The sequence below is a fragment of the Medicago truncatula genome, chromosome 6 (genome assembly GCF_003473485.1).
Source record: "Medicago truncatula cultivar Jemalong A17 chromosome 6, MtrunA17r5.0-ANR, whole genome shotgun sequence".
NCBI classification, from domain to species: domain Eukaryota; kingdom Viridiplantae; phylum Streptophyta; class Magnoliopsida; order Fabales; family Fabaceae; genus Medicago; species Medicago truncatula.
The window spans coordinates 37,903,912-37,930,043 of NC_053047.1; the positions used below are offsets into that span (position 1 = coordinate 37,903,912).

The 26,132-nt window shown below is 32.6% G+C and overlaps 3 protein-coding genes and 1 non-coding gene across 7 annotated transcripts; 2 read left to right on the forward strand and 2 right to left on the reverse strand.

Moving 5' to 3' along the window:
- The first annotated feature begins 4,379 nt into the window (after nt 1-4,379).
- Nucleotides 4,380-4,575, forward strand: LOC112416150 (U2 spliceosomal RNA). The gene has a single exon (XR_003006463.1). It is a non-coding gene; the product is annotated as a U2 spliceosomal RNA (small nuclear RNA).
- A 119-nt stretch (nt 4,576-4,694) lies between these two features.
- Nucleotides 4,695-8,166, reverse strand: LOC11414658 (WAT1-related protein At3g18200). Its single transcript, XM_003620305.4, has 7 exons — nt 7,941-8,166; nt 7,743-7,805; nt 7,254-7,370; nt 6,343-6,595; nt 5,794-5,952; nt 5,344-5,495; nt 4,695-5,087 (listed from the first exon to the last, which is right to left on the reverse strand). Exons 1-7 carry the CDS (start codon nt 8,126-8,128, stop codon nt 4,931-4,933), a joined length of 1,089 nt encoding a protein of 362 aa, XP_003620353.1. The 5' UTR covers nt 8,129-8,166; the 3' UTR covers nt 4,695-4,930.
- Nucleotides 8,167-11,893: 3,727 nt separating this feature from the next.
- LOC11413148 (probable protein phosphatase 2C 8) lies at nt 11,894-17,904 on the reverse strand. 3 transcript variants are annotated; one of them, XM_039826632.1, is made up of 10 exons: nt 17,484-17,904; nt 15,918-16,026; nt 14,968-15,004; nt 14,788-14,832; nt 14,471-14,523; nt 13,925-14,086; nt 13,387-13,470; nt 13,025-13,114; nt 12,880-12,938; nt 11,894-12,309 (listed from the first exon to the last, which is right to left on the reverse strand). In XM_039826632.1, the coding sequence occupies exons 1-9, from the start codon at nt 17,708-17,710 to the stop codon at nt 12,882-12,884; spliced, it is 864 nt and encodes a 287-aa protein (XP_039682566.1). In that variant the 5' UTR covers nt 17,711-17,904; the 3' UTR covers nt 11,894-12,309; nt 12,880-12,881. The 3 variants fall into 3 exon arrangements, with proteins under 3 accessions (XP_039682566.1, XP_003620354.1, XP_024642060.1); XM_003620306.4 differs by having other exon boundaries at nt 12,880-12,927; nt 17,484-17,897; XM_024786292.2 differs by having other exon boundaries at nt 12,880-12,927; nt 15,926-16,026; nt 17,484-17,894.
- Nucleotides 17,905-18,797: 893 nt separating this feature from the next.
- On the forward strand, nt 18,798-25,699 carry LOC11422835 (2-oxoglutarate and iron-dependent oxygenase domain-containing protein CP2). 2 transcript variants are annotated; one of them, XM_003620308.4, is made up of 9 exons: nt 18,798-19,294; nt 21,689-21,736; nt 23,097-23,273; nt 23,404-23,554; nt 23,684-23,770; nt 24,077-24,201; nt 24,636-24,754; nt 24,861-24,972; nt 25,363-25,699. In XM_003620308.4, the coding sequence occupies exons 1-9, from the start codon at nt 19,034-19,036 to the stop codon at nt 25,396-25,398; spliced, it is 1,116 nt and encodes a 371-aa protein (XP_003620356.1). In that variant the 5' UTR covers nt 18,798-19,033; the 3' UTR covers nt 25,399-25,699. The 2 variants fall into 2 exon arrangements, 1 of the variants encoding a protein (XP_003620356.1); XR_005642102.1 differs by lacking the exon at nt 25,363-25,699 and having other exon boundaries at nt 18,800-19,294; nt 24,593-24,754; nt 24,861-24,879.
- The last annotated feature ends 433 nt before the right edge of the window (nt 25,700-26,132 follow it).

Below are 26,132 nucleotides of genomic sequence, written 5' to 3' on the forward strand. Positions count from 1 at the left end.
AAAATACTAACAAGTGCTTCCGAGATATTTTTTTTAAGGTTTTAAATAGTAAATTTTTATGAAAATTGAGTTTGGAAGCATCATGTATTGTTTAATTTGTATTAGATCGGACTTAGCATATGTGATTAGCATAGTAAGTCAGTATATGGCAAATCTGGAAATTATTCATTGGCAAGCTTTGAAGTGCGTTTTGAAATATTTGAATGGGATTTTGAAGGATGGTTTGAAGTACACAAGGGCATGTCAAGATGAAAATGCTTGACAGGCGTATGTAGATGCGGACTATACGGACAATGTGGATACAGAAAATCTCTATCTTATTTTTTGTTTATCCTTTATGGCACGGCTATTAGTTGGAAAGCAAATCAACAATTTGTGGTGGCTCTATCTACAACTTAAGTGGAGTGCATTACACTTGTTGAAGGGGTAAAGGAAGCCATGTTGTTGAAAGGTATGATGGTGAGTTAGGAATGATAGCCAAAGTGTCATTCATTTGGTGAATCATCAAGTGTATCATAAGAGAACAAAGCACGTTGACATTCGTTTGTATTTTGTTAGAGACATGATTGTATAAAAAGAGATTGTGGTTGAGAAAGTTGTAGCGGCAAAAAATCCGGCGGATGTGTTCACTAAGTCATTATCTAGATCAAGGTTCAAGCATTGCTTGGACATGATCAATTTTATTGACGTTGAAGCGAGTAGCAAGGTGGTTAATGGTTAAATTGGCATCAGCATCAATTTAGAGTCAATATGGAGAATTGTTGTTTTTGACTCAAAACTGTGTTGGAGCTTCATCAAAAATCGTGTCGCGGTTTGGTGAAATCATGACGCAATTTGGTTCAGGTTTTGGAGGTTTTGTCTCGGCAAAAATTGTGCCACGAAGGGAAGAAATCGTGACACAATTTAGTGGATAACGATCAATTTGTATTGTGTACAAACTGAAAATGGTGGCATGATGGTAGAAAATCAGGACACAATTTTCTTGGGACTTGTGTACTATTTAAGGCTTCATTTCAGAGAGAGCTTCAAGAGAGAAACTTGGGAAATCAAATGAGGGAACTTTAGAGTTGAGTGTCTTTGGTGAGAGTTTATTTCTTAGATTAGGAAACATTTGTAAATATTTTGGGTAGTGAGTGAGATTTCATTATTGGAAGGATCAAAAACTTCCTTTAGTGTTTTCTCTAAGATTCATTTGTGAGTGTGGGTAACTTGAAAAATAGGTAGAAATTAAGGTTTGTTCTTTGTGAACTTTTAAGTTAGTTTCATGTAACCTCTTTGTATCACTCTTATCATAGTGGATCAGAGAGTTTATCTCTCCCCTATTGATGAGTGCCACGAAGCCGTCGGAAGCAAATTATGAATATTGTTGGTGAAAATGGTGAAAAGACTAAAAATGAAGAAATGAAATGGATAGACAGGGACGCCACACTTTCTAATCCAAGAAAGTGATAAGTCTATGGATGCGAGGATCGCCACAAGAAATATGATTTCTTGATAAGATCAAGGATGGTTCAATCCAGAACCACAAGAGACAAAGCTCTCAATACACATATGTGTAAAATTCTATAATATTCAACCTTTTTTTTATTTCATAGAGAAAGTTACAATTTATAGAGTTTTCACAAAGTAACCTAATGGACTCTAATAAATTAAAATAAACTCAAATAAATGGCTGATTAGCCTTACATTTATTCTCTAGAAATAAATTATGAAAACGTCACTAAAGGGATGTGAGAAGCCAATTACTTCCTTGAGCTGCACCAAATAATTCTATGTAAGGGTAAATGAAGTCTGAGGCCGTTTACAACTTTAATTCTCCCATGTAGCTGTTATCATTCACACAATCACTACCATGCATTTCATTTCCAATTGAATGGGCCAATAGCAATTAATAATCTCTCCATTTGATTGTCAAGCCGTTACTTCTCAAAATGAAGTGAATTGGCTCATTTAATTCTTGAAGTGTGAGTAGTTTCCAACTGATTTATGCAAAGGAAATACCAAAGGCAAAACTGAACAATAACCACCATAATGCCAACGTGATTAATCATGTTATTGGCATTTTTGAACAGTACTAATAATTGACCATTCGTATAATAGCCAAATTATTTTACTAGGAAAATAACATGCTTGTTTGGAATTAAAAATGAATAAAATATTCATTTTTTTTATATGTTTCCTTCCACATGCTTAATGAGCTCTTGATCTCATCACCTATAGTAGGTTATTTTGGACCGAACTTGGTAAACAACAAGATGTGTTGTTTTCTTTCTCTTATTTCTTATCTTTGTTGCTTTAAATATGTTTATGGTGTTGCTTCACACTTAAATCTAAATATGTTTGTTGTTGTTGTTGTTTGAGACTATTTTGATCATTGATTACTATTTTCTTTGCTCCACACATTTAAATTTATTGGTATGATTATTTGTTCAATTTCACAACAGGATATTTGCACACAAAAATTAACCAATTTATTCTAAAACGATCTGTCATAATTTTTATTCCTTTCCTACCACCATGTTATTATCAAAGAGCAAAAAGATTACTTTGCAATAATAAGTTGTTTGTCGAGCCAAGCTGATCTAGCTTGACTTTATTTGCAGCTAATTACATATTTCGTATATGCATTAATAGTACTAAGGAAATTAGTTTGTTTAGATTAATATAAGATATTGAACATAATCATGATTTACTTGTCAATGTTCATGCCTCAAACACTATACATGTTTTTTTGTCGGTGAATCTACATCACATATGCTTAGCCAACCTAGCAAATTTCCCATTTCAATAGAAAATGCATAGCATGTTTTATTGTTGGGTTAAATAAGTAAATGGTCGTCTAAATATACCAACATTTGATTTTAATCTCTTTAAAATATTATTTAAGTTTTTGGTCCCTCTAAAATTTTTCATCCATGAAATTAGTCCATACATTTTAGTCAATTCATATCTAACATTCATATTTTTTAATAAAATTTTTCAGAAATTGGTAGAATATTATGACTATCTCTCCTAAAAAAAATTCGAATTTTTTAACAAAACATTAGTCCAAGGAAAATATAAAAGCAATATTATATATAAAATATCAGAGTAATTTTTTATTTGTGCATGGTTCATTGGAAAAGTAATTTTTTATTTGTGCATAGTGAAAAGTTACATGAGTCCAAGGAAAAGAATAAAGGCACTATACATGTTAACAAAACATGAGTCCAATGAAAACATGGTTCATTGGAAAAATTATTTTTTATTTGTGCATAGTGAAAAAATGAGTTGTATTTAAATGAAAATGTCAATATTTATATATTAGTAGTAATTTTTTTATGTAAGTCTAATGAGTCGTATAGATATGATAGTAAGTGAATTTAAAAATAAAAGGAAATATTAAATTATTATAAGAAGTACATACAAAAATATTTCATAGATGAAGATCCAGAATAAAAATAGTAATAAAAATAGTAGACTTTTTTAATATCATCTAGTTAATCTAAATACAATAATGATGTTCTTTGCCATGACGGGTCACATTTGAATTCTAGATGAGTCCCAGGCCATATTTTAATGATTAATCGGTTGTTCACATGTTTTATCAGAACTACAAATTATGGATTCAGATTTTCTGCAGTCACAATTCCAAGCATTCACATAGTCAGCACATTGATAATCATTGGATTGAGATCAGACAGTCTAGATTTCATTGCAGATTTTGATGTTTTTTAATAAATATAAAATACCGAGCTTGAAACATAGACCGTCCGACCTCAATCTAATAGTCACCGATGTGCGTGAATGTGTGCATGGAATTGTTGATTCCAGGCAATCCAAATCCAACATTCTGTCTCTTACAACAACTAGACATGTTAAGATATGATCCAGGCTATTAACAAGTTGACAAATCTATAACCACTATATTCACTTGTATTACCAAGTAATGTGATTCATAAAAACAGGAAACTAAGCTCATATAAAATAGATATATAAACCATGTAGAAGTCTATCTAGTGACACCAGTATAAACAAAAACTAACACTTTATAGCAAGGAATTTACCAAATACTATGAGTGAGTTGCTATAATATTAACCTCTACTTTTCTTTCTCTCTTTCATTGAGTGCCAAAAACTCAGATCAGCATTACATCCTTTGGTCAAATCCAATTTTTATTTTTCATGTTAAGTTTAAATTTTTAATATATAAGCTCCAAATGACGACAAAAGCGTAAATTCCTCACATCAACATGTTAGGAATGAATAGCTGAATTTTGAATTTGAACAGACAGTGTTAAAAGCTGCTGCATAGAAGTCCCACATTGGAGAATCAGAAAAAAGAAAAAACATACAGTACATGTCTGATATAAATGCAGCATTGAGCAGCTAAACAAATCATACCTTTCTCGACCTTTTGGCTGAGATCAAGTGTAGTATCTGTTCTTATCAGTTTAATATCTGATATGTGGACCATCGCCTCACACGATATTCAATTTATTTTTTGAGGGGGAGAGTCCACTACTATAGCTTGCTATTGGGTCTCTCAAGTGTCGTCTTTGCTTTGCACTATTGCATTGGCCTGGCGCACCCCACCCAAACCAAGTTCAAGATTTCTATAACATTCGCTATCATGTTTTAGACTTTTATTTTACATCATTTGTTGATTTACAGAATGTTATCTATCGCAAATCAAGAAAAATAGACAGCATATCTTTAAGCTAAAAAGTGTTCACTTGTTAATATACATAGTATTCAATACTCATTTCTCAAACATCATACAGCACATGAAGTGTTGCATACACCTTTTGACATAGCACATATGCTTAAAATCAATTTGGTTATCTTACACAACATGAAATGGTGCAAACTAGTTTTGGTGGTTAAATGGTTCTTCACATGATTTACCATAAATATTCTCATATTCTGTCTCTTCCAACAAATAGAAATGTCAAGGTATGTCTTTTGAAGCTGCATCAATAACTTTATTCTCTTCCTTTGAATCAAGCAAGGGCTTTGTTAATGCCGACTCATTCGCCTTTTTCTCGTTGGTTTTTCCCCATAGAACTAAGTATAGACCAAGCACAATGAGAATTGCACCAATGATCCTGTAATAAAATTGAATAAATCAGTTTAAAAAAATTCTATAATATAAAGTTGAAAGAGTGAAAATATTCAAGAATAAGTGCATGATTGTTTCTTTTTCCACCCTGTGAGTTTCTCACACGCCCTATGCAGTTCGGATTACTGCATAAAAACCTCATAAAACCTCCAAAAACACGTAAAAACATTTCGGATTTTGGAATCCGAATAGGGCACACAAGAACCTCATAAGGTGGGAAAAGTAATGGCGTAAGTGCATACCCTCCAGAGTATAACTGATCTCCAAGAATAAGTGCTGCCATGACAGCAACTAGGAAAGTCTGTATTGGTTGGAAAACAGCAACAAAGACAGGACCACCCTTTTGAATACACCATGTTTGGAGAGATATCACAATACCTGATGCTACAATTCCCTGAAATCATCACACACAATTGAATTCAATTCACCGTAAACTTATGAGACTGTTTGAGAGAGCTTGAAACAAACATCTTATGACATGTTCAAAAGCCGTTGTTAGCTTATTTGCATAAACTCTCCAGGATAGCTAATAAAAGCAGATTATAGCTTATATGAAAATAGTTTCACTTTATTTTAAATTTTGTTTTGGAAGTATCTTATACATAAGCACTTATGCCTTAAGCACTTAATTAAGTTGTATATCTAAACTTGGCTTAGATCAAATATTTGAGAGTTGAAATGAGGAGTATTACAGCATATAGGATGGTAAAAAGCTCCTCTGATGATTGTATCTTCCACTTTTCAAAATCATTTTCTGTGAAGGCTGCTATGATCAAGAATTGTATCAATCCAAAGAAACATGTAAATGATGTCAGTGTGAGTTTTGCTGGATACTTCTTCACCACCGGAGCCTGCATAAGATTATTCACTTTGCAATTTAGGTTATGAAAATTGATCATTTTGAACATGCCAAGTGCAATAGCATTAAACACAATGAAGTTACTTAAAAGTTATTTGTAAAATGTACAAGAATTATGGATATTTTTTGCTATAACCGAGATCGGATGGACTAATGACCTGACTTGTGTAGCACCAACACTCCAGATTAAAAGTGTGTCTCGTGTCTGACATGTGATGGTGTTGGATACAAGAAACAAAACCGACATACGTAGTCACGTTCAATTATTAATTTTTTTCAATGTGTCAGTGTTGTGTCTGGTGTCTATATCAGTGTTAGTTCTATATCTAATTTGTAGCTTGAGGTTTAAGTAAACTTCATAAACCATAATCATAGAAAATACCTGAAAAACTATCCAACCAGCCCATGATAAACAATGTCCAAGCAAGTATATGCAACCCCATGTCCAATTTTGCATTTTTGTTGAAGACTCATCTACTTGTAATAAGGTATTGTCTCCTTGTATATGGTCCATTTGAAGGTGAAGAAGAGGAGGACCTTTATAAAGAGTGATTATAGTGGCACCTCCCACACTTGCAATGGTTCCTACAACTTTTGCTAATCCATCTCTTCTTGCAATGTTGGTTTCCTCAAGTCTGGTAGAAAAACAAATTAAACTTATCAAAGTTGTAATATGAAATTAAAATAGAAACTAAAAAAGAATGTTACTACCTGTTTAGATAAACAACTTATTAAGCACTTAAAGTCATAGCATAAGTGTCTATCATATAAGTGCGTATGTCTTAGTTATTTTATAACAAATGATAAAATAATGTCAAATCGTCTTCATATAAGCTATAAGTTTTTTCATAAGCTATCCTTGAGAGGTTATAGAAATTAGTTGAAAACAGCTTATGAACATGGCATAAGTTGTTTCCATAAGATCTCCTGAATAGTTTACAAGTGCTTATGGAAGTAACCAAGTTCAAATAAGTCAATCTAAATAGGTACTTCCTATTTGGATCAAAAATTAATTAAGCTCTTATTGAAAAAGTGTTTATCATATAAGTGCTTTTGTACAAGTTATTTCCACAACAGAAGATAAAATAAAGTCATTTTGTTTTTGTATAAGCTATATGGTATATTCATAAGCTATCCTAAAGAGCTTATGGAAATAAGCTAAAAGCAACTAATGGACATGTCATAATTTGTTTTCATAAGTTTTCTCAAAGAGTTGTGCAAGTGCTTATGCAAATACATAAGCTCAAATAAGTCGATTCAAATAGGCTCTAGGAGACATGATTGATATATTACCTTAAAGCTGAGGCCAAGACAAATGTGATGGCAGGAACTGAGTTTTGCATTGCAGAAGCAAAAGTAGGAGAAGCATAGTATAATCCCAACAAGTAAAATCCTTGGTTTGCAGTGATCCTACATTACCAACAAAAAAGAAAAAGAAGAAAATTTTAGAACTAATATTAAGTTTTTGTTTGATTATACCGTGACGTAATTATTTTTAATCGAATAGATTTTATAAAATTGATTTTAGTTAAAAGTGACTTTACGTTCAAATTATTTATATTTGAACATGTTCATGTGAAAGTGAATTGAATAATAACTTTGAGCGTAAGAAACATGTTTGCAGGTAGAAGTTACAAATTATGATCAATTCTAATCGAGAATCTCGAAACATATCAAGACCGATTTTAAGTCTTCGGAATTATTTTTTACTTTAGGAAAGTGAATGCAGACCCTCAAAAGAAAATAAATGTGTGAAGTTTTTAAGTTTATATACTTTCTTACCCCAATAAAGCCAATAGGAAGAATTGAACCAATAAAGATAGAGTAAGGGGTGGTCTTTGATTCCTGATACAATAATATTTAAAAATGTTTCATGTTAAAATGTGCATTATTATGCTAAGAAAAATGAAATGAAATAACAAAACTAATTGGTAGAAAAAAGTGTAAAAAAAAATAATAAATGTTGTTGTGGAAACTCACTTTTCTAAAAAGTAAGCAAGTGGACTCAACAAAAGCAATGCAATTAAATTTCTATAAATAGGATAAACAACTTTGCTAACACCCATGTTTAATGCAAGTCTAGAGACAATGTGAAATCCTGCAAAACAAAACTGTAGAGCAAGTAATGCTACAAGAAGCTTCACTTTTTCTGTCATTATACTTCCCATTTTTTGTGTAAAACTTTGAATTGGTTATGAGAGTTAATAACAATGAAAGGTGCTTTTATAGAGAGAGAAAGAATAATCTTGAGGAAATATTAAAATTATTAGGGTTTTTTTAATGTTAATATTATAAGTAGGTGTAGTTGTATTATTTAGTTCCTTGGAATAGAAGTTACAAGTATATTGTAATTGTAAATGTTTAACATATGCAATCTTTTTTACCAATGTGACTGATTCAAAGTATTCATTGTTGTCGGTGACGGATCCAGGAATTTTGGAAAGTGGGGCACTATATATATATATATATATATATATGGGATTTGCTAGGATACACTCACTAGTTTTTATTAAGGTGTGTTTTAGCAAATATACAACTAAAAAGTTGTTAATACACCTTAAGGTGAATCTTGCTAAAATACACCTTCTAAAATATAAGTGGGTGTATGTTAGCAACTCCTATAGGCATTTGCTAGAATACACTCACTTATTTTTTAGAAAGTATGTTTTAGCAAATTATAACTAAAAAGTAGTTAAATACACCTTAAGGTGCAGCTTGCTAAAACACTCCCACATAAAAACTAATGGGTGTGTTCTAGCAAACCCCTATATATATATATATATATATATATAGAGAGAGAGAGAGAGAGAGATGATCCATTGACTCCAATAGTAAGTGTAAAGAGTTACTCCAAACCATGACCACTCATTTTAATAATAATTAATGGTTGTGATTAATTTAAAATAGCATACATTTTAATAGATTGGTGGATAACGGAATAGCATTGCTTTTTTTCGCACCCTATGAGTTTCTCGCACGCCCTATGCAATTTGGATTATAGAATCCGAACGGCATAAACATCTCATAAAAACCTCCAAAAACACGTTGAAACATTTCGGATTCTATAATTCGAATATGGCACGCAAAAAACTCATGGAATAGGAAAAGTATGGCCTACATTTTTTGTAAATTTCACTTCACTATTTCATTTCACCCAATATCAGTGATCCAAACATATAACTTATTCATAGACTACAAAATCTTAGACATAATTTCAATTTCTTATGTTTGTTGACTTTTAATTAAATAATGTATGGAGACAAAATCAAGTTGAATCATGTTAGCCAGGTAGTTAGAGAGCAACCAACCTATATAGTTTTGTGATAATGTTCTCACCATCTCTTATCTTAATATATCTATTGAGACTCTTGTCCCAATTATCAAGCTATGTGCAGATTAATGATTGTAGATTTAGTTTTTTAGACATAAATATAATCTAACAAGGAGTTGATTAATATTGACATAAAATTTTGAAGCCACATATTAATGATTAATAACAATGATGATTGGCTGCTTGAGACTCAAGGGATTCTTTTGAATGTATTTCATTGGGGGGAAGAACAAGAATATGAATCAAATATGCATGTGCTGATGTTTATAATTCATGCATATTTTATGATTCAGAGAATCATAGATTATTTATAAAGTTTAACACTAATATGCAACATGTGATTTGCTACTTCTAGAGCCTCCTTTAGAAAATGAGAAGTATTTTTCTTTATCCACCTTTCAAATCTCATTATTTGTTGATAGTAGATTCATAATTTTTCACTCTAAATTTTCGTAACTCTCACTTTTTGTTGTTAGTATATTTATATTTTTTCCCCTTTAAATTTTCGTCACTTGTCAGAATATAATTTGCATACAACAATCGATCATATAAAAGATTTTTAGAAGGTTGATGATCAATTGTAATTAGTCAGCAAAGTTCAAGGTTTACGTAAAATAAAGATAAGATTTAATTACAGTTTATAAAGAATGACATTCCTAATCTTACAAGTTGGTACTGGGAAAAACCTAAGTCCCACATCGGATAGATGAGACTCTTGATGAGAGTTTATAAAGAGGGGGAACTCCTCACTTCACAAGCTGGTTTTGTAAGGTTGAGTTAGGCCCCCAATTTCAACATGGTATCAGAGTTTGTCGAATTCAAGGGACACCTAACTATTCACGCACCAAGCCCAAAGAGTGTTGGACGTGAGGGGGTGTATTGGAAACAACTCAAGTCCCACATCGGATAGATGAAACTCTTGATGAGGAGGTATATTGAAACAAAAAGCATAAACACGACTTTTAGACACATTCATTCACATAAAAGCAAAATTTAGAATTACTATTTTTATTATTTTTGAAATAATTAAAAGATAAAAAGGTATAATCAACATTTTGTGAGTGTTCCTAATTAGAAATTTATATTCAGTCTTATGACCATGTAAGAATAATCCTCAAACAAATTCAAGTTCTCACATAGATTAAGGTAAAACTTAATTAGAACTTAATTCATGTGGTATGCATGGTCTTATGCAACTTGAGTAATTTTCCATATAATATCTACCTTTTTTAGCAAGTATAATAATTTACCTGTAGACCATATGAGTGATCCTCTCATTGAACAAATACGAGGGAGTCATGTGTGTAATCTCCACCATTCAATCCTCCATCTCTATATTAAAATACACTTTCTTTCATTGAGACATTAGATTAGATAAATTAAATGGTTGAGATTAAACATGAGAGAATCCATTCCCATAGACCACATTCATCCTAAACAGCACCGTAAGATCCTTTGTGACATCTACTGGTGGGTCCTCACTCCTCTCCTAAAAATGTTAGTCAACTATTCAACTAGATTATAGGAGGAACGTTATATTATTGCTTTATATGCTTGGTCATGAGCCTTATTGATTATGATAGATAAAACAAAAGTGCAAATGTTCTTGTAAGTTTATCTCAATTGATAGGGATATTGCATAATATATATAGGAGTTGGAGTTCGAACTTCGTACACCCCACTTCACCACTTTTAAAATATGTGAACTCCAGCCTTACATAAAGGTTGCATCATGAAAGAGATGTTACAAAATTTGTTTACTCAAATCATAAAATTCCATTCTATTATGTTCATGTGCCCAACTAGCAGCGGCAATTAGAAGAGCCACGTTATTTTTCTTATAAAAAAACAGAGCCATGTTATTTTATTGAATTTAAAATTTCCTATTCCAATTGAAAACTTATTGTAGTTTAATCACTTTTGGGGGTCTTACAAAAATTAATTTAAGCCGGTGCAATAGGGCAAAAACTGCTTGATATTTGGAGCTATACAGAAATCTTCTAAGTTGAACCTTTTTTCTTATGACTTTAGCATGTCATTCATTACATATGATTGAGTCTAATTGCTTGATTAAGTTTTTTTTATTAAGTATACCATAACATTTATGGGTCGGTTGAGTGAATAAGAGGTAACAAAGCTGCAAAAAGACCATAAATCTTTAATCAGTGTTAAAATCTGCTTTTCAAGTTTTAAACTATATATGCATTGTAAACCAATAGTATCGTTTTTCTTTTTTTTACCAAATTGTAAAGCAATAGTGTTAAAAACTGCTGCATCTCATGATTGGATTTCCATTTTTTTAAGTGAACACTATTCATTTAAAATGGTACAACGACCATAACCGTAAAAATGGGTATTGCAGCCGGCTTGTCAATTGAGGCAGGGAAAATTTTCCCCATCCATCCAGAGACCCATAAACATTATAGAAGAAAAAAAAAAAAAAAAAAAAAAAAAAAAAAGCAAAATACTATCATTTTCAATTAAATGTCAATCAAAATTGGTACTATCATTCGGGGACAGGAGACCGCAGGGGGTGGCTCGTCCCGGCTGGGGAAAAATCCTCGCCCACGGCCCCCAAATGTAGACAATACTCACGGGGATCTCCACTTGAAGATATCAATTGACATAACTAATTGTAGCATATACATGCATAACATATCATGGATCACAATAATCTCAGGTTCATCATATATATCAAATAATCTACTACTGCTTCAACATCAGCATCAGCATGTACTACAATTATAACAATCATGCAAGCACGCCGTAACCAAATAACTTTACTATCCGTTCAGTGTTACCACTTGTTGGCGGTGATTGGAAATTCATGAATTGCTTATAGAAAACAATTTTGAAAACAAAACTCATTTCTATTGATACGCCAGCTAGTATAACACATGTGATGGTTTAATTTTGCTTGAATACAATGACAATTGCAGTGCAGTTATCTTTGCAGCGGCGCTCACGAACAGCTTCCTTTACAAGACGGCGGCTCACAGTTGTTACAGATAGTCCCTCCTACAAATGTTTATTCAAGCTTTAGTTATTCAAGTAAAGCAACCTCCTCAGGAAAAAGGAATTTTAACAAGTTTACTATTTCATTATATTATTTCTTGAAATAAGTTGTGACAATTTTATTTACTGAAGTGAAAAATGTTAGAATATGATTGGGTGTCTATGTAAAATGTGTATCGGTGTATAATTACTTAACTCAAATGACATTTAGCCTAGTTTTGTTTTAGGTACAAATTCACCGGCATGTCCTACCTTAGAATTCTTCACTGAATGGAATGTAATATCAACCCCTATGGATTAAATTTGAGTCTCAATATTGAACCCCGTGAAACCTTTTCTCATACTCTCATTTCTCATGAACACCCGTGTCATTTTCATTATAACATATATCTAGAGTTTTTATATTCAAACAAAGCAAAACAATTACTTTAACTTTCTTCCAGTCTATGAAAATGTACTACCCAAAGTTAAACCAGGACACCACAGCAGTAAGAACAAAGCAATGATTTAACAGAAAAAATGTATTGGAATAATTATTCAACACAGGTTAAAAAGACGGAAACAAGCTCTTACTTTCAATAACTTCTGAACAAAATCAACAGCATCACTGGGACCAAATACCTGACACAAACCTAAAATGTCAGTTTTATCCTAGAACAGTAAATTCAAACCAGCAAAATGAGTTATGGTCCAATCTATGGACAAGAAAAGGACATACCCCCCACAAGCCATCACAACCAAGAATGATGAAACGATCTCTATCAGTAAGGTCAAAAGAATGGATGTCTGGGGTTGCAACAAGTCCCACCTGCATGACATATTACTCAGAATTACGAAGAAAATAGCGGTTTGTTCAAATTCTGCTACGCAACAGTGCTATAGCCGTTAATTGACATTTTGTACTAAATAGCACAAACCTAAACAATAGCAAATTGTTCAAATTCCCCTACACTACAGAGCTATAGCGCCGCTATAACCGCTAGTTAACAACAATGGGCCTAGTTGATGCTTATCGAGACATTTTCTTTTGCTAACTGAAAGAATGAACAAGTAATCATTTAGAAAAGTTTAGAGGCAAACCTTTTTGAACTGGCGATCTCCAAAAGCCCTAGATACTTCAAGACGCCCTTGTAATCGTCCATTTGAGCTCACAATACCACCAGCCTATAATATGTCAGGCTAGAGAACTAATTGAGGTGATGACTCCAACAGCACAAATATACATATAGATGGTAATAATTTCACTCTAACGTCACCAATTCTAAAATGAAATGCATCACAAAAATATGAATATTTCAATTACTTCAGGGTTCTGGTAGACCTGAGTTAGTTAAGTTGTTGACAACATAAAGAGATGGTTCTAGGCTTCTAGCAAATAGTAATAATATGTGTGCATAACTTAATCTAAAACTGTTAAATTTTGCTCCACAATGAGAGTGGAAAACATGTTACAGAGAGTGCAGTTAAATGTTCTATATAGAGGTGAAAATGGTAACTTTAATGGAATGCAGGGAGTTAAGGTCTTATTTGTTAACTGCATGCACAAAGAAATATCAAGTAACAGGTATTGGTAAATAATTTTGGTGATATAATTGACCATCATTGATGCATCTTAAACCTTCTGAATGCGTGCACGTTCCTGTGGGAATATAGGTTTATGTTCTCTTGTCAAAACAATGGCCTTGAGAGCAGGGACTCCATCTGAGTTATCTTTGGATCCATCAGGTATCGTTGAGCGAGCTAAAACTGCTTTGGCGTCTCCTACATTTGCGATAAAAACCTAACAAAAATTCGGCAAACAAAAACAGCCAAAATTTAGCACTTTTACCTGACTTGAGAGAGCACTAAAACAAATCAAGAGCAAAGGAAAAAATCATCACGAAAATAAACAACTCATATTCTGGCCCAATTGGTGCACGATTTATCGACAAAATATCCAACACTGTATTAGCGTATGTCCTAACAGATAAGTTATTCCTGAAGCAAGCAGCACAAACTACTTATATACTCCCTCCCCAAAATGTAAGCAAAAACGGGTCAACATAAGTTGATGTATTTGGTTCAAAGTTTGTACCAAATACATCAACTTATGTTGAGTCATTTTTGCTTACATTTTGGGACGGAGGGAGTACAGAGTAAATAAAATAAGTAACCGTAAACTTACTTTTTGTCCCAATACCCAAACACATACGGCTGTAGCACCATCCTGCCATCCCCCTGGAAAAGTGCTTAGACTTCAGCAAGAAATAAATAGCAACAAAATCATCTCTCAAAAATATAAGCCATCAACTTGTAAGTTGTATCCAATCTGAATGCTAAAACAGCATGGAGAAATATGAAAATTTCATGTAACATGACTTTCTACGTCGTTACCAAAACATGTGAAAAAAGAATGAAACTGCCGTATGTGCAACACATTCAAACTCGATTCAGCCATGTGTTGAACAGAAGATCAACAAATTCAAAGCGTTCAAATTGTACCTTCAGCACTTGCTTGAAGAAGAGACTCATCAGTTTTACGAAAACCTAAAACAGAATAAAAACACGAAATTAAAATTCTATATAAAAGAAAATGAAGAATAGAAGTATTCCGCACAAGACTCCATTTGGTAGCCAACGAAAAGGGGGTGTCAATAAAGAACTGCTACGTGGAATGCTTACCATCAAGTATAGATCTTTTAGCAGTCTTTACGTCCAACTGAAACACAACACAGGCGAGAGAAAAGATGAGAAGCCAAATATAAGAATTAGAGAGCAAGAGACAGGTGAGATAAATAAATCAAGTTTGAAACAAATCTCCAGAGAAGCCCATAAAAATTCATTTCCAAGTTCAAACATTCCATTTTTCATATTATAGGTCATCATCTGTTTTTTATCTATAATAAAATTGGATTTTGGGTTTCGTTACTAAACAAGCAACATTTAGAACAGTGTTGTCAATTGCGGATCACAGAAAATAGTGGTTTGTTCGAATTCCTCTACACTACAGTACTATAGCGCCTCTATAACCGCTATTTGACAAAACACTTGTATAAAATTGCATATTGCGGGACAACAGCAATTTGTTCAAATCCCGCTGTATTATAGCTCTATGGCGCCGCTATTTGATGACACTGGCTTAAAATTTATGATATCCTATTCCAACCCAATCATTTTTTCTGAAGAAAAAACTAATTTAGAGATTTAGAGTCAGTCATGGTGTTGATACATAGGCTCTAATATTCAATAGCTCGTGTTAAGTAAACCTGGTAAAATTATAACATTACAAAGCATATATATACTGATTATATTTAGTCACTCATTCAATTAGCTTATGTCTTATATCTAAATGCCTTGGCCAGTTAAAAGATAATTCAATTGGTTTATGTCTTATATCTAGATGCCTTGGCCAGTTAAAAGATAAATAAGTTTAAGTTCCCATAAATAAGCATATTACTCTCTGAAGTATGGTTGAACAGTTCTCTTTAACTGGTTTTTAAAAAGGACCTAACAATAAATTGATAACAGCCCAACATAATGACAAAATGTGAAAGTAAAAGACTTTTCAGTCAGCCATAGCCTTAAGAATTTAAATGATAAAATGTACATGAAATTAGACCAAGCAAACACACCAACTCACGTGGTAATCCTGATGCGAGGACGTTCCCATGCAAATGCTTTTGAGCATACTCTGCAGCTAACCGGCCCCCATGCCCATCATAAATTGCAAAGTGAGCACATCTGAAAAGTGAAAATCAAGAACTCAGTATTATCAATCAATGCAATAGAAAATAACTCCAGAAGCACACATTGTTGTTAAACAAATGTTACATATCTTTTCGCTCTAATTAGTTTCCTAAAGAAGAGAAACACAAAAAACAATGAGATGAAAATGAGAATTTGAATCCTCTAAATCAAAAAAAGTGTACAAATATAATCAACTATTGAGATTATAATAAGATTACACACGTGTAAAATAATTTGTAGAGTTGTCTTCATAAACGGCTTAATATAGTGTTTATTCAATAAACGCTTATCATATGAAAGCTTATATTACAAGGGATTGAATTCAATGTTATTTGTGTTGTTGAAAAGATATTTACTTTCAGTTGTCCGTATTTGCTTTTGCACTCAAAAATAGAATTTAGGATTCCAAGAGCGGACACATGTAAGCTCATCATAAATAGTTTTTATCGGCTAACTTGGAGATGCTATTAAAATAAGCAGAAAAAAGCTCATGTTCAGAACATAAGTATTCTTACAAGTTTTTCAAAACACTTACAGTGCCCATATCATGGAAATTTAAATAAACTCCAAATATAAGCTAAGTTCTTCAAACACCAGATAACATCTACTAAGTTGTTCAGCTAAAACCTCTTTGGATAAATAACTAATTAAGCGCTTATAGCATAAGGGTTTATCATATTAAGTGCTTATATATAAACTATTTCTATAGCAAAATATAGAATAGCGTCAATATGTTTTCGGGTCATGTTAGCAGGGCCATTGGTTAAGGAGTTAAGAATAGAAAGAAAAGACAAATTTTACATTGAAAATAACTCTTTTTTCAACTTTCAAAAAGTAGAATACACAATTTTCAAGTTAACATTTCCTTTTATAATCCCTATGTTTTCATATAAGTTATAAGCAGTTTTCATAAGCTATTATGAAGAGCTTATTCAAATAATCCGAAAACAGCTAATGAAAATATCATAGATTGTTTTTATAAGCTCTCCCAAACAATCTATCACAAGTACTTATATCAGTAGATAAGCTCGAATAAGTCAATCCAATATCCCTAAATGGATTAGGCTTATTTTGAGCTTGTGCAAAACAGCTTATGCAAATAAATAAGCTTTTATGTATTATTCATAAGTTTGTAAATGTAGTTTATGAAAAAGTGAGAACTTATAAATTAATATAAAAGCTTATTTATTTGCATAAGCTCAAAATAAGCCTAATCCAAACGGTGTATATAAGCATAACATACAAAAATAACATTGCAAAATAAAAATGACAGTATGATTCCCTCAAACAAATGACAGTATGATATAAACATTAAATAACATTGCAACAAAAAAAATCAATAAAACATTAGATGCAAGTACAAGATTTTCCTCATTGCATTGCAGCATTTGAACAAATTAACAAAAAAAAAATAATAAATCAATGTAAAAACTAAAAATGAAAAGAAAAACCTCAAATTTCCAGGGTAATCTTTAACAGCATCAATCAGAACAACCCATTCATCTTCCATAGTCTGTCTCAACCCTTTATCTTCAGCAGCATCCGCTTCAATGAGGAAAGTCACTTCCTTTGAACCATTTTCTTTCGAAGATTCAACCCTTAACTTCTTCGATGCAGAAATTTCGTCTTTGTTTTCTGAATCGGATTCACGTTTATGGGTTGTTATCAATTCGTTCATTTTCTTTGATTTTTTTTTTTTGAAATGGGGATTTGGGGAAATTGATGAAAACCCTAGAAATTTAGGACTCTCTTTACTCTTCTCTTCTTTCAACAAAAATAATTAGGCAAATAATTTTCTTTCTTAACTAAAAACTAATATCGGGTGTCCTAAATTCAGAAATTGTCATTTATTCACTTTATTACCAAAAATGTAAGCACTAAACAATTTTTAACTTAGTTATACTATGGATAGGGTTGATCTATATTATAGACCAAATAAATGAATTAATCAATGAATTTATAAGATGATTTTTAGTTTACATTAGGGATTGTTGGGGGTATATTTTATGAGACATAATTAATTTTGGTAAAATAAAATACTTCTTCTTAAAGTTTGATTTGGGTCTCTACGTATTTTGCCTAATCTCTTTTATCATTTCAATTTCAATTAAGAGTGCACAAAGACTCTCCACCAACCTAAACTTTGAATAACTTAAAAAACACGATAACTCACATGTAGACATGATCGATTCATAGGTCATTAGATAAAGTTATCAATTGCAAACAAGTTAATGAGATCTAGGTCGTGGAAATAAAATCATTGGAAATTGAACTCACCATAAGTACTAAATGTAGAGAGGGTGAGTTTATTTCTTAGACTTTTCGTTGCTCGAGTATACAATTTTTTAAAGCAAATGCTATCAAGTACCATAAGGTTTTTCTTAAAAAAAAAAAAAAGTGTCGTAAGGTTGTGTTTAGTAGTTTCAAAGGGAGGAGAGCAGAGGGATTTAGGGTCATCTCAAACTCCTTCAAACACCTACCCTTTAACCATAAGACTACACCTTTCAAGGTATTATATTTTTTCATGTTATGTATATGAAATAAGAAACATTATCTAAATCTCACACACATCAACGAAATCTTAAATTCAAATTGAGTGAAAATATCTAATATAGTATTATTAATATTGTTAATTGAGTCAGATATAAACATAATTTCGCCTATAAATTAAACTTAATTATTCTAACAATTCGTCTTTAAATGAAATTTATTCACAACTTGAGTCAAACCACATTATTTAATATCATATGTTGTAAGAAAATAAAACAGCAACAATGTTTTTTTCAAGGGAACACACAAATGTTATAATTTCAACTTTATGATCTCGTTTTCAATTTTTTTTTTAATTTCACTTCACTCTTCACCATCTCCGATTTCAACAAAACCCTAACACCTTCATCTCTTCAAACCAAACACCATTTTCATTTCCAAATATAAAAACCCTAACCCTAATTTCCTTCAATTTCATGAAACCACCGTAATTTTATCCCCAATTCCGAAAATGCCCCCACACGGTGGCGATTCCACCACCGTAACCGGTAACGGAACAATGGCGAATTCGAGAATGAGGCTGAGATTGAACCCTAACAAGGATCACAAACCAGAAGGTTACGATGATCTTGAATTGGATTTCAGTCCTTCGATTTTCAGCTCGTTGGAGAAACATCTTCCTCCGAATATGCTCGTTTTTTCGCGTGATGATAAAGCTAAATTCATGCGTGAGATTTTGCTCAAGTATCTTCCTAATGGTGAACGTCACAGAGTATGGTTTTTTCAATTTTTACAATCATTTTTTTGCAAAGTTTGTATTTTTTTTTTCGTTTTCTATGAAGCTCTGACACACACCGAATACAACACTGACACGTCGGCACCGATGGCGCGATTTAAGAAAATCACACAGCTGAATGTAATCACATGTCTCGGTGTCGACACTGGAGAATTCGATCAACATAACATAGGGTATATTTGGATAAACAGCTTGTTGTACTGTACAACCACTTATCATGATAAAAGCTTATGTATAAGTTTGCATAAGCTATTATTATAGCAAATGATAAAATAATGTTAAATTGTTTTTGTATATTTCACTAGTTTTTTTTTTTTTTTTTGGTACATTTTACTAGCTGCTTTTATTAGCTATATTGGAGAATTTATGAAAATAAGTTGAAAAAAGCTTCTGTCATAAGCTATTTTCATAAGTCCTCCCAAACAGTCTCACAAAACTTACGCCAGTAGATAAGCTATAAAAACAATTTAACGTTATCTTATCTTTTGCTATAAAAATAGCTTATGCAAGCTTATACATAAGCACTTGTGGGTTATAAGCTGCAAATAAGCTGTTATCCAAAGAGGCCCATAGTATGTTAATGTTTTGATCAAGTACCTTCCAACTGGAGAGCATAACATAGTATGTTTATGTTTTATTTTATTTTATTTTGTGATTTTTTTGAAGTATCTATGTTATGGGAAAAAGGAAATCAAATAAGGGGCCTGTTTGGATTGACTTATTTGAGTTTATCTACTTACATAAGTACTTATTAGACTGTTTGTGAGAACTTATGTCATAAGCTGTTTTCAGCTTATTTTAATTTCTTCAGGATAATTTATGAAAACAATTAGTTATAGATTATATGAAAACAAATTAATTTTATTTTATCTTTTGTTATAGAAATAGCATATACCAGGTGCTGATATATGATAAGTTCTTAGACTATAAGTTGTTTATCCAAACAGGGCCAAGGTGAAAGGTTTTAATTAAAAAAAGGTTGAAAAATTATTTTTTAAAATTTTTTGGGATGAATTTGATGAGTTGTGTTTTATGCATAGGCGTAATTTGATCCATGCAGCCGACGCCAATTAGTTGGGCAAGGCTTGGTTGTTGTTGTTATTATGTTCATTGTATAGGTGGAAGAATGTTGTTAACTTGTTAGGTTGTTGAGCTAGTGATCTGATATTAACTGTAAAATGTCATATCTACCACAATTGCAAGATTGTTGTGTTGTGTGGTGGATGGGTAGTCATGCTCTGACTTAATAGTAGCCATGCAACTGGCTTAATGAACTAAATAATTAGAGCAGCACAAACACTGGACATGACATTGACACATTGACACCGTTAGTAATTTAAGAAAATAACATAATTGAATGTTATCAGATGTGTCAGTGTCACGGACACGCCGTCAGTCAGAAGTATCAGTGCTGGAGATGATTTTTCTTAGGTGTTTATGTTCTGATTTGAAAAGTGAAAAAAGTTAAATTTAACAAGGTGATTGATTTTAATTACAAAAAAAAGTAGAAAGATCTTTTTTGGGGATGAATTTGATGGGGTGTGTTTATTCATTGCATAAGTGGAAGAATGCGGTTAACTTGTTAGGTTATTGAGCTAGTGATTTGATATTTGATATTTTTATTTTTCTTAAGTGTCTTGTGTTTTCATTTTTGAATTTCATTTTATGTTGATTAAGTATCTATCAAGTGGAGATCGTAATAGAGCATGTTTATGAATTTGGTAACTTATGTCTATTTATTGTATGATGTAAGATTGTTCTTGACTTGTTAGGTTGTTGAGCTAGTGATTTGATTTTAACTGTAACATGTCATATTTACCCCAATTGTGAGATTGTTGTGTTGTGTCGTGAAGGAGTATTCATGGAACTGACTTAATGGACTTGATAATTTAGGTCAATTACGCAAGTATTAAGATTTTGAGTAAACTAAGCATTTGGATTTTGAGTAAACCTGGGTGTTGAATTGCGTTTCGTTCAACACTCTCGTTTGATGCTTCGCAAAGTTACATTGAAAACTGAAAACCTTATTGGGTGCTTCATTTGTTGTTTCACACAGTTACGATGAAAATGTTATTGGACGTTGACATGCGTTTGTTTGGTTCAACACTCCCATTTGTTGCTTCACAAATTTATGGTGAAATGTTATTGGGTGTATGTATTGGTGCAGTAACTTCTTTGCTTTTTCTTTTTGAATGGGTGGTGGTGGGCTGGGGTTAAAGTGCCTTTGAAAAATCTTCCATTAATGCTTGAAAGTTGCTATGGAATTACAATATCATTACCATAATCATTATCGGTGATATTATTACCTCACTTTTATGGTTTTGAATATTTTTCAACATAATTTTAAGATGTTTCCAATGCTATTTGCAGACTCAGAAGCATAAAGAATACAGACAGAAGATAAATTCACATTATCAGGTATGTAGTAACCAAATATATATTTTTATACCATTATTTCTGGATGCTTTTGTTTGCCCGTATTACAACTCTAGGTTGGAGACATGTATAGAGAAAACATAAAGTGCTGTAAGAAAATGTAGATCTGAAATGAGAAAATTATATGAACGTGTGAGAAAGTGCAGAGTATCTTATATATAGACAAGTAGGTCACGGCATGGAGCTTTTTACTGTTTAATCGGTTCATACAGAAAGCTGGCTAAATGTTGTATGCTGACTGTACAGAGGGCTAAAGCTAATTCAGTAGTTCAAAGCTTAAGAAAGGGTAAAGCCTGCAAGTAGTACTCAATTATCCTGACATTAATGTCGAACCTGGTAGGTACTGTATGCAAGACAGTGAGGGGTGAGGGATGAGGGAAAGAATTATTATTATGATTAAATTCTTAAATAAATAAGGTAGAAAAACCTAACAATGAATCCTACTTCCTGATTTTGACATTTAACCCAGCGAAATTTCGAATGCAAATAATGTCTAAAACCTGAACCAAACTGTTGGAAATTCCGCCTTTATTGCGGTCCGCCCCTAGTCGCCTAAATTGCAGCCTTTGGTTTGCCTTCATTGTAGACTCCAACACCATCATTGTGTTGGTTTTGAGGGGGTGAATTTAGTCCCACATCGGATAGATAAGACTCTTGATAAGAGTTTATAAAGGCGAGACACTCCTCACCTTACAAGCCGGTTTTGTAAGGATGAACTAGGCCCCAAATTTCAACATGCTATCATAGCTTGTCGAATTCAAGGGCCACCTACCTATCCACGCACCAAGCCCAAAGAGTTCTGGGAAAAACCCAAGTCCCACATCGGATAGATAAGACTTTTGATAAGAGTTTATAAAGGTGAGGCACTCCTCATCTTATAACCCGGTTTTGTAAGGATGGGTTAGGCCCCAAATTTCAACACAAACTAAAAACCTTCATCTGCTGTTATTTGTCTAACCACAATATGAGGTTAACAGTTCTCTTTCACTGTATATCCATCCAGCCATTAGTATATGAATTCTCTTAAAAGGCGGGGATTTCTATGAAAAAAAGAAGAAGTAATATCTGCAAGAATACAATCTATTAAAAACTCTTACTCTTGTCACAATTATTTGGGTTATCCCCTCTCCTTCAAGGTCCTTTTGTACACACCAGTCCTTCATTGAGACAAAGTTGGGACTTGGGAGCATTCGGTTTGAAGAATATCCAGAAAGATGTTGATTGTTACTTTGGAGATACATTCAAATTGGTGCCAAAATAGTTTTTTTCTTCATTTGTGAAGCCAATGTCTTTGTGGTGGTCTTATTTCCAAGACTTACAAGAATTCTTATAACTTTTGCAGCCTTTGCATCACGAGTTGTACACTTTGAATCCTACGGCATTCTTTGTGCCGACATTTCTGAAAGCAATAAGTGATAATACAGAGCAAAGCTTTAGAAGCATAATATCCGAGCCCTCTCCAGACATTTATGTATTTCAAATGTTTCAGCCAGAGTTTTGTGAGTTGCTGCAAGCTGAGGTACTTATCATTTTAACTATCATTGTCAATAGTATAAGCAGTTTTCTGAACCCAAATTGTAACTTGTAAGTGTATTCTTGTGAATATACTAATGTTTTTTATATGTTAAAATCACTTTTGATCTATCTAGATTGAAAATTTTGAGAAATGGGTGGCTGAAGCAAAATTTCGGATCATGCGTCCCAATAGAATGAATAAATATGGTGCTGTACTTGATGACTTTGGCCTTGAACCAATGCTTGACAAGCTTATGGATGATTTTGTTCGTCCTTTATCTAGAGGTAAATGTTCTGTCACGGTGATCTGATCAAACATATTTATTCTATTAAAATGATTTAGGGGGGCTTTTGTTTTTCATATAAAAATTTCTGATGATTTGTTATGTTAATTGATTATTGTTTGTCATTCAGTCTTCTATCCAGAAGTTGGAGGAGCAACCTTGGATTCACATCATGGATTTGTTGTTGAATATGGTGAAGATAAAGATCTTGATTTGGGTAAGATTTTGGTTTGATGAGCTTTTCTAATAATTCCCATAGCTATATTCATAATACCGGACGTGTACAGAAGAGGGCTAATTTCTTTACATGAACTATACAACATTGCATCGTTGTTGCTATGCAGCTTTTTGATGAATATGAATTTTGACAACTTAAATCCTTCCTTTTGATTGAGGCCATGTGTGTTTTATTATCGGCGACCGATATTTTGATGCTGTTGGATTCATATACTGGTTAATATACACCTGCATTCCCGATGTTAATATTTCTGATTATTTACAATCTAGAGTCTTACTTCTGTAGGTTTCCATGTGGATGACTCGGAAGTAACCCTGAATGTTTGCTTGGGTAAGGAATTTTCTGGAGGGGAGTTGTTTTTTCGAGGAACAAGATGTGAGAAACATGTAAATACAGGAAGTCAACCAGAGGTAAGTCATGGAGATCGGAGCAATTTGGCACCATTGACTACTTTTCTATAAACTTATTGGCCTAGATAAAAGCAGTATGTGTATAGAAAAAGGTAATCTGATTTTAAAAATTTAGAACTGCATTTGAGCTTAATGAAATGTTGGCTTGGTTTGATTACCAACCCAGGCCCTTATAACATCATGCAAAAATTAAATAATGCTCCTCAGGTGTGTTTTGCAAGTTGGACGAGTTTGTGTATCTGTTTGTATTTCTGTTTTGATAGTGAAAACACATCCACATGATGCAATTATTCATTCAGGAAACATGTTCTGTTCCGAGGGAGTTATTAGTGTTGTCTATTTACTGTTGTAAAAAGATTTATGTACCATTCCTTCTTGCTATTTCTCATAGGTGGTTGTACACTTTTTTTACGGAGTCCATTATTTGAAAGCAGGAAGTCTTTGATTATTCCCATGTCCCTGGACGGGCTGTGCTTCATCGTGGTCGACACCGTCATGGTGCTAGAGCGACAACATCTGGGCATCGAATGAACTTCCTTATGTGGTGCAGAAGGTGATTTCATCTGTTGGTTACCATCAATTGCTACATCAGTTTGTCTTAATGTTTTTGTATCCTTTAGTAGCTAAATAAAGATGAAATTTTCATCATTTCATTGCAGTTCTGTCTTCAGAGAGATGAAACTGCATCAAAAGGATTTTTCCAGTTGGTGTGGTGAATGCAACCGCATGAAAATGGAAAGACAACGCTCCACATGTGCTGCTACCAGATTGGTAAGTCTTTTTCTAGTCTGAAATCCTCATCCATCTACATTTTCACTGCATTCCACGAATTCATGTTACAAGTTTTATTTACCTTGTGATTAGTATTTGTAGTTTCCTGGTACAAAATAATACTATTATATTTTACATTACTTGAACATTAAAGAACTTGGAAAACTCTTGTGCTGTCCTTTAATTTTTTTTTTTTGTTACAAGTTATATTGAACAAGTACTCGTATTCATAAATTGAGTTGTCCTTTAATTTTTTTTTTTTTTTTTTAGTTATGTATTGTTGAGTTTAACCAGATACTAAAATTTCAGTTTTTAAGAAGTCAAAAAAATTGAACCTATTTTATTCATGGCTTTTCAGAATATAACCATATGATTTCTATGATATTACAGGAGTTGATCGCAAAGGAAGGCGAATCCACTGCGTAGTTTCTTTTGCTCAGTGGATAGTTGTAAAATATTATAGCTGCAATTATTAGTCAAGTAACTTATGATTTAAATAAGCTGTGATATGTCCTAAAACATTGTAATGGTTTCTCTGAAGCCTATTATTGTCTTTCAGGGGGTGTATGTAAGCCGGTTTAATGCTCATCGATACTGTCATTGTCATTTTTGATGCATGAAACCATAGTAAGGTTACTAGCAATATAGCTTTAGGCTGTAATTAACTTTTCCTGAAGTTTCTCAGGTTAATCGACTATTGCAACATCTAGTTTTATATTTTTAAAAATGCAACAATTGTGTTTTTATTTTATTTTATTTTAACAATCGTAGCTATTGACCATTTTATGGAGTACAGTTTGGTGGCATTTAACATGGACTAGTATTAAACTTGTTCATGATAGACCACATCTGATCAATCGTAGTTAGATTTTGCTATCACCTACTGCCTTTTAAGCTTTTATTGTGGTTTTAAATCTAAATGTTCTGCAACCATTAAAGGCATTTTATGGTTTTAATAAAAAAACCATAAATGATTTTAGATCTGATTTTTTTTTTGTCTCAGTAAAAATAAAAAATCAGAAGATCTGAGGATCTAATTTACATACGATATAAATAATATTTGGAAAAAAAATAAGTGTTAAATTGAGATTCATTAAGAGAGCAAAATTTTATGAAAAACGAGTGGTCATGACTACCTTTTCTATCAAATTATTCTCCAT